Source organism: Gavia stellata, chromosome 21, assembly GCF_030936135.1.
Source record: "Gavia stellata isolate bGavSte3 chromosome 21, bGavSte3.hap2, whole genome shotgun sequence".
In the NCBI taxonomy this organism is placed as follows: domain Eukaryota; kingdom Metazoa; phylum Chordata; class Aves; order Gaviiformes; family Gaviidae; genus Gavia; species Gavia stellata.
In genome coordinates, this window is record NC_082614.1 from 4,751,462 (window position 1) to 4,759,511 (window position 8,050).

Sequence of the window (8,050 nt, forward strand, 5' to 3'; positions counted from 1 at the left end):
TGTCAAATTATGTATTTTCAGATTTCAAATAAGGTATCTGCACAGCAGCTAGACACTACACCGAGGAACACGGAAAGCACTCGTTCTGAGGAAGCAGCCTTTGCAACACAGAAAAAGGACCGGGTCCAGCAAACGCACAGGATGCGATCTGCCAACTTCAAAACTGTACAACAGCACTCATTACTGGACACAATTCTGTACTATGGCTTTACAGAAGCACCGGTTTCGTCAGTTGACAACATGTGCAGTTTTCCTAAAAGCAATAAAGCACTTGCCAATTTTATGCTGAGCTGCATTACCATAATTAAAAATAAACGAATGCAAGATTGCTGCTAGAAGTGTAAGTAATTAAACATGCACCCACAGAGAAAGGTGCACAAGTTATAGAACAGGACTCCTTAGTCTGAAACTGGATTTTTGGTCTTTCCATAGCTCCCAGACGATGCTGATCACGGGTCAAAATGCAAAGTGTCAGAAACCTCAAAAACATGAGGACACATCAGTGAATACAGACACAAAATTACAGTGTTTTGAGAGGTGAGCCTCATATCCTTGTTCTGTTACAACCTCAATACTGTAAGAAATAACTACCATTCTTGTGATCCACCTAGCAAGCAGTGAAGAACAACCTAAATCCCAACTTCACGCCCCTAAAACACGCAACATAAAGAAGAGTTAATACTCCTCCCAGCCTCTGTTAAAAACCCTCACTTTAGAATACTACTATGGCAAAGACACTCATTCAAAAAAGCAAGGGAGTTAAAGATCAAAATAATGTACGATTGGCATTTTGTTTAATTTAGTTTTTTAAAGAAAGCTGACAAATCCCAGGGTAGTTTACAAACTTATAATTTCATTCTGCAATTAAAACACACTAAGACAATAGTTCACTAGACACATCTAACTGAACTACACTAAATGGCCTAAATCTGTACCAACATTCACTAACTGTAACAATATGTTGTTAATCCTTTAAGTCAAAAAAGCTGCCTTTTTGCTGTTGTTTTAAAGCAGAGCAGACCACTGCCTGAACTGAGCTTGTTAAACAAAATAAGAACATCTAAAAAGAAAAAGGCCAATACGTATATGAATGAGAGAGAAGCAACAGAAGATGGGAGAAGGGGTTGCCAAAGTTTCAACATGTGGCAGAACAGAAATCCCTTTTGGTTTCCAAGTTTTGAAAAAGTAATGGGAAAGATTTCCAGAACCATTCAGAATAGGAATATTCCTTGCATATTCAATTCCTTGCCCACATTCAGCACACACCAAGGTCAAAAGCTGAGATTTAACTGCTTTTTTAATAGAGATATCGTAACTTTTTTCAAAAAATGTATGAAACAACTCTGATTGATATCACTGGAACGGATTTAAAATGCAGTACGAGTATCACAAATTGCTGCAGTGCTCAGGTCAACAGAGCTGACACACAGGTAAATTATTTGAGATATTTTGGTTGTGATCCGTGACAATACAAAATAAACAGAATTATATGAAGAAACCCAACCCTGCTACATGATGAAACCAAACCCTGTCTCTTTGATCCACTGCCAGCTAGGCCCAAGACAGTGTCAGGACACAGGAAAAAATGCCCTCTGCTTTCATTTGCTATACTTCATGTCTTCCCACAGGAACTGGTCTCTTCCTCCTCATTCTATTTCCTGTACACAGAACAAGCCTATTGTCACCGGGTGAAAACACACACACATGCCACTGACTTACCAGCCAGCCTATACTGACATAAATCTCCCTTTAGGCAGAGAGATTACCTGCAGCCTCACAAACGTGAGAGCAGGGACTGTCCCTACTCCAGGCCCCGAGGATCGCTGTGTACCCGCTCCAGCCATGCAGAGATCCAGCGCACCTAAGGAGACCTCCGGGACAGAGAAGGATGACAGCCACACTACTGCTCACGGCGATCCTCTCCCACTCCCCGGCTGGCAGCGGGGGGGTCCTCACAGCCCCACCACCCCATCCCCTCGCTCGCACGACGTCCCTCCTCCCTTCCCCCTAATCCCTCCTACTCAGCCGCGCTCAAACCTCAGGCCACAGCCCCTCCGCCGGCAGCTCCCTTTATGCCCCAGCCCCCACCGCAGCCCGCAACCGGCAGTCCCGCGGCGAGAGGCGAGGCGAGGCGCGGCGCCGGGCCCCCGCACGCCCCCCACACCTGCGAACCCCCCCTCCCCGCGGCGGGGACCCGCTCGTCCCCGGGCCGGCCGGAAGGAGGCCGGCTCGGAACACCCCCTGCGGCCGGCCCGGCCCGGCCCTCGCCGGGGCCGCTCCCCCCCCCCCCCCGCCCCGCGGCCCGCAGCGCCGGCGCCCGGCCTCAGCCCCGCGGCTCACCAGGAGTAGGTCTGCTCCGCCATGGCTGCGGCTGGGCGGCCGGCCGGCTGGGCTGTGCGGGGCGGCCAGGCCCCGGGCTCCTCCTCCGCCTCCTCCTCCGCCTCCTCCTCCGCCTCGCAGGCTCCGGGGCTCAGTGGTGGCCCCGCTGCGGCTCCCGGCCCAACATGGCGGCGGCTGTGAGGAGGGAGGGGAGCGAAGGGGGGGTCCCCGCCCGGGCGGGGAGGGGATGGCGGAGAGGACGATGGTGGTGGCGGGGAGGGCGGAGGCTCAGCAGCCGCGACGCAGGGCCGCGCTGGGGCGCCGGCGGCGGCTGGGCCTCATGGCCGGCGAGGCGGCGGCGGCGAGGGGCGGGGCGGGGGCGGGGAGGCGGCGGGCACCGGGCGGCCAGGCCAGGCCGCGCCGCGTCCCCGCGCTCGCGCACGGCGGGGCGGGGCGGGGCCGGGGTCACGTGCCCACAACACCCTCACATGCCGCCGCCGCCGCCGGCCGCGCGCAGGCGCTGTGGGCGAAGGAGGAGGCGGGAGGTGTGCTGGTTGTCGGGCCCGGCCGCGCCTCGCGCCGCTGCTCCGGCTCGGCCCCGCGGGCGGGCGAGTTCGCTGCGGCCACCCCGCGCCCCCCCGCGGTGCGGTGCGCCCGGTGCCCGGCGTCTGGAGGAGGGAGCGGGCGGCAGAGCCGGAGCTTTCTCCGCCAGCGCAGCCCGAGAGCGAGCTGCCGGGGGGGCTTCTCCGAGCTTCAGGCGGGGGAGCGTCACTCCCGACCCCGCGTTTCGCGTCCCGCAGCGAGCAGCCGCGGAAGCGGCCGCCCCGAGCCCGCCCGCTCCGGGGCAGCGCCGAGCTCCCCGGGGCCGCCGCTGGGAGCGGGGGCGCGGGCCCCGCGGTGCGTCCCGCCTGCCTCGGCAGCAGCGGGGCGGGCACGGCCGCGGCTTCGCCCGCCGGCCCGGGGGTCGGGGGATGCGCTCTCGTCCGACAGCCCTGCCCGCGTGAAGCGCCCGCTCCTGCGGGGGGGTCCCGCCTGGAAAAGCCGAGCAGGGGCAGAGCGCTGCGAGCAGAGGCTTCCCGGGCTTGGGAGGTGCCGCGGGGGGGCGAGCGGGGCTTGCTCGGCCGCGGCCTAGACGCCCGGGAGGGGCACGGCGGCGGGGTGTCGGCGGCGCCCCGGGGCCCCTCCGCTGCGCGCGGCACCGGCGGCTCTCCGCCCGGGCCGGCGCGTCCGCTGAGTTCCGCCCTCCCGCAGGAGTCCGGGGCTGGCGGGGAGCGGCTCCGAGCGGCTGCCCTGGTGGGTCCCCCCCGAGGGAGGGTTAGGTGGTAAATGCAAAGCTCAGGTAAGAGAATTCATAAATTCGGTGTCGAATTTAAATTCACAGCGTGTTTCTGGAGGTGGCTCTGTCTCTGAATTTGTCATCCTTTAAACAAAGCAAGTAAAATAAATAGGATCAAATGCTAAAAATCCTTTTTTTAAGGAAGGAAAATCACATTCAAGATACTTCGACCAAATAAAACCCATATGCTTCATGTTATCACCAGCCCTATACTGAAACAGTGCAAGCCCCAGGCAGAGGAACTGGCCACCCTTGATACCGGTCTTCTCTCTCTCCTCCCGGGGGGTTTCTTCGGTGCTGCTGCCAAATCTTCAGTCCTTGATTATGTTTCTGCCAAATGCAGAACTAGCGTCTTCTCTTGGGCTTGTTCACTTGAGTAATCCTTGCCTCCTGTTACTTCACGTGCAGCTATTTGTGCGCGCGGGGCTCGGCGGCGTTGAGAGCCGTTGTTCCAGTCCAGCTGTGCGGTCTCATTCGTTGTTCCTTTTAGTGTGGGGGGAGAGGAGCCAGTTTTAACTTACAGTTGGAGGTGATGTAACTGCATTAAATATAGATAGAAGAACAATGCCCCAGCTCTGGTAAAAATAGCTATTTGTTTAAAAAAAAAAAAGTGTGGAGAAGTTCTATGCCTTAATATAATTTTGCTAAAATCTCAAAAAAATTATTGGGAGATTGGGACGTTCTCATTGTGTCTACAGAGATGCCAGATGCCTCTAAAATGGCATTTGGAGCCCACTCTAGTTTATTTCTGTTAGTGGATTGAATAAATTATTTCCATTTTGTCCATCTTGTTTATTCTCTTAAATGGAAAAAAACTTGGGCTGGTGTGTAGTAATGGCACAGGACTCCAAGAAGGGAATGGCTCGTTTCTTCTCAGTTCTGTTACCAGCTGTCTGGGTAACCTTGGGTGGCTCGCTTCACCTCTGCTAGCTCGGTTCCTTCATCGATAAAGAAGAAACTGCAACATGTTCCAGCCACCTGAAGTTTCGGAGCACTGCAGAAGGAAGATGCTGCATATGCAATGCAGACTGACTTGGTTTCGGTGGAGGGAATGTCTGGGATTCTTGTGCTCTGTTTAAACAGTGCTTTTAGTAAGGTGGTGCTGGACTTTGAAGGCTTCTCCCCCCCTGTATGCCTGTATCTTTATGCATTGAAAACAAGTGATTTGGGTTGTTGTCACACCTCAGCATCCAAATCCTCTGTGCTTTTCATGGCCCTTTGGCCTTGAGAACAGGAATGACCTTAGAGCTCCTGACATAACCAGCACTCTATCCACTTACTAAAATCTGCTTGAGAATCAGATTTATCAACTACGAGGTGGAAATACTCAAAGTACCGTGACTGACTAGCTTACTGGGGTCCCTGCTGGGGTCAGTCACGGCAGCTAGGAGTGCTGGAAGGATTAGATGGTGAGTAATGCTAACATTTCCTCTCATCCAGCTCAGGCTGGGCTACCTTGAAAAACTTTCTCGCCTATTTGGCTCTTTGCCCTCCAACTTACACCCCATACACAGTACTTGTGCCCATCTCAGTAGGTATAGAAAGCTTTGGTGGGCAAGGAGAGAGGAGTAAGTCATGCTCAGAATCTTGAGCTGTGGGATACACAGCCTAGTCGATCAAGTTTTGGTGGAAATTCTGGTGTTCCCCCATACACAGATACCCTGATAAAAAATGCTTAGGCTCTGGGTAGGACTTGCACAATGGAGAAGTTCCCTGCCTTCATTCTCCCTCAGCAGAAAAATCTACAGTAACAATTAGAAAATGGACAAATAATTTGGAGTCCGCACTCCACGGTGGTGCAACCCCAGTGTCTCTGGGATGCCTGTTTATGCTACCCTTTTCACTGTTTATGATAGAGTAAATTCAAGAGGAAAAAAAGAACCTCTCCATCTTTTTTAATCATTGCAGGGAAAGATAAATCAGTGCTTCAGCCTCATCTTGGTACTAAAGAGCCTTTCTTAATTTTTTTTTTCTTCTCTGAGAATAGGATGTAAAACTATCTTGGTATCTATGAAACAATATCCCTGCTTTGTGTCCATATTGAAATAACTTCCAATTTCTCGGTCTTGCAAAATTTCCAGCACATTAATTTGGCACAAATGATTTATAGCTGATGAGCAATTAAAGTATAATTTTTTTCAGCATCTCAGGCTTTGTGACTAGACTACTAAATGATTTTGCAAGCTTGCTCTATCATTACAGGATAGTGGTGGGATGAATTCACAGGAGAAATTTATTCCCCCTTGCAGACCCAGCATCTGCTTTTACTGCAAAGTGGAGCACTGCTTGCATTCTCCAGATAATTTTCTCAGCATATCTTTTGTACAGACTTTCTTTGGGCTGACAAGAGAGCTTTACTCTGAATTTCAGTGACAGTTTACTCTGACTTTATAAAGTCCTTCCAAAATACCCATTCTGTCTGGACTCTTTGATGTAGACTGATGCATTAGTTACACCTGTCAAGATATTTCAAAACTAGCAGCAAACAAAAATAAGGTGGTTTTTTTTCTTTTTGGGTTTGGAAGGGTAGCTCCCAGAGGCAAGTGTGGTGGAAAAAAATCAGATGAAAGTACTGGCTACAAAGAATCCTCACCTCCAAATTGCTTAAATGTTATTAGATGGCATTTAGCTAACCGTGGCTTGATTCTGCTATAATGGAGGTGGAAGGAGAACCAGAGCAGCTACATGTAGATACTTCACCTTTCAGGAAAGGACATGACAGGTATAGTTGTCAACACTGCTTGGTTTTGGGAGGAACAAGTAGTATGGAAATTAGCAGAAAGGGGAGGCAAGAAAAACTAAGAGATGTGGTTTTGACAGTATAGCTCAGAGCTACACTAGGCTATTCTCCTTGTAAGACCCTTGTGGGATTCCCCTTGATAAAAATAATTAAAATATGCACTGACCAGTACATGTGACACGATTCTCTTCACTACCACCTAGTGGGAAACTCCTTCATTAACTGAACTCTAGAGCTGCTCCTGCTCTCCAATCTCATCCTCACCCTGATGGTAGAAACCGTGAGTAAGTGAAGGGGTAACAGACGGATGACTGGGAAGAAGGATGCAGTCCATTTTCCCCATACAGGACGAGGAACATAGAGAGAGACAGCCAGTTAAACCCATTATGCCCTATGGCATTATCACACCATGCTTTCTAGCTCTGCATCCAGGCCAGTTCTTAATGGTTGTTACACCTTAGCCTCGGGTTTCACCGAGACGCCCAAAGCTTAACAAATGTTGTCTTTAGAGATAAAGAGTAAAATATTTGTTCATCTGAATGCTGCTGAATCCTGCGAACAGTAGTACGGAGAAACTTCAGAAGTTACTCCAGTGTCTCAGTCTTGCAAGGGGTAGCCTTGCCCCTTCTTGGCTCTGAAAGTTTTGGTTGTTCTGCTTCTGACTGTACTACTGAAAGTACAGAAGGAGGTACCAACAAAAAAAAAAAAAAACACCACAGCTTTCTTCTCTGTAAAATCACATTTTCAATTATAATCACATATTTACAACAAAGACTACTAAATCAAAATGTAAATGGGTATATGTTTGGAACATTAAAACCATTATTCAAGTGAGTCCTTTCCCACTGAGATACTCAGGGTTTGCACAAACAGCTGAAATCCAACCCTACAAAAACAACATATAAATGACAATTATCTCAGTTTTTTCACACTCCTGTGTGCCATTTGGGACTAAGCTCCCAATGCACAAATAATAATCAGTTTCGGTACTTGTGTAGCTTTCTTGTCCCCAACCATAGAAATAAGGGTGAACATTATAATAATAGCTCTCACATTTCAAGGAGGGGATGATGTTAATGTCATTCAGGCCAATAAAGCATTTAGCACTCTCAGCAGGAAGAACAGTAAAATGGTAAAGAATTATTAAAAGAACAGTTTCTTTTGCGAATGGCAATTTTACCACCATATTCATGGAACTATACAGGCTCCCTCTGCTAGCACTTTTATCATAAATGTATTTAGGTTTTTTTCCTTCTCTGTATGCTCCTTGAAGCCACATTACGCTGGCTTTATCCCTGCAAATTACTGTATTTTTCATCATGTGCACTTAATAATGGATGTAATTCAGTAAATGAAAACATCAAAGGTAAAAATTGTGTGATTGATAGAAGTCAGGCGTTGGGAGTCTATTTTGCCTTCCATTCTGTTCACAGGACTCTGCTATTACTTTGGTTTTTCCCTAGTGTAATAAGCAGAATACAGACCAATCTAAAATAAGAATAATGTTCCTCTTGTATACCCATTTACACTTTCATGCAGTCGTTCTCAGTGTTAAGTAAGCCACAGTTCAACTACTTTATTACATGTAAGGGAGAAGGGATTACATTGGAACAGTTAATCAAAACAGACTATTATTTACCAATAAAATAGAATTC

General features: G+C 49.4%; 1 protein-coding gene across 1 annotated transcript in view; it reads right to left on the reverse strand.

The window, feature by feature from the left end:
• Nucleotides 1-2,363, reverse strand: part of SPPL3 (signal peptide peptidase like 3) — a 62,703-nt gene extending 60,340 nt beyond the window's left edge. Inside the window, exon 1 of the mRNA XM_059827908.1 lies at nt 2,341-2,363. Within this exon, the coding sequence (XP_059683891.1) occupies nt 2,341-2,363 (23 nt within the window). The remainder of the gene's footprint in view (nt 1-2,340) is intronic.
• Between the last annotated feature and the right edge of the window lie 5,687 nt (nt 2,364-8,050).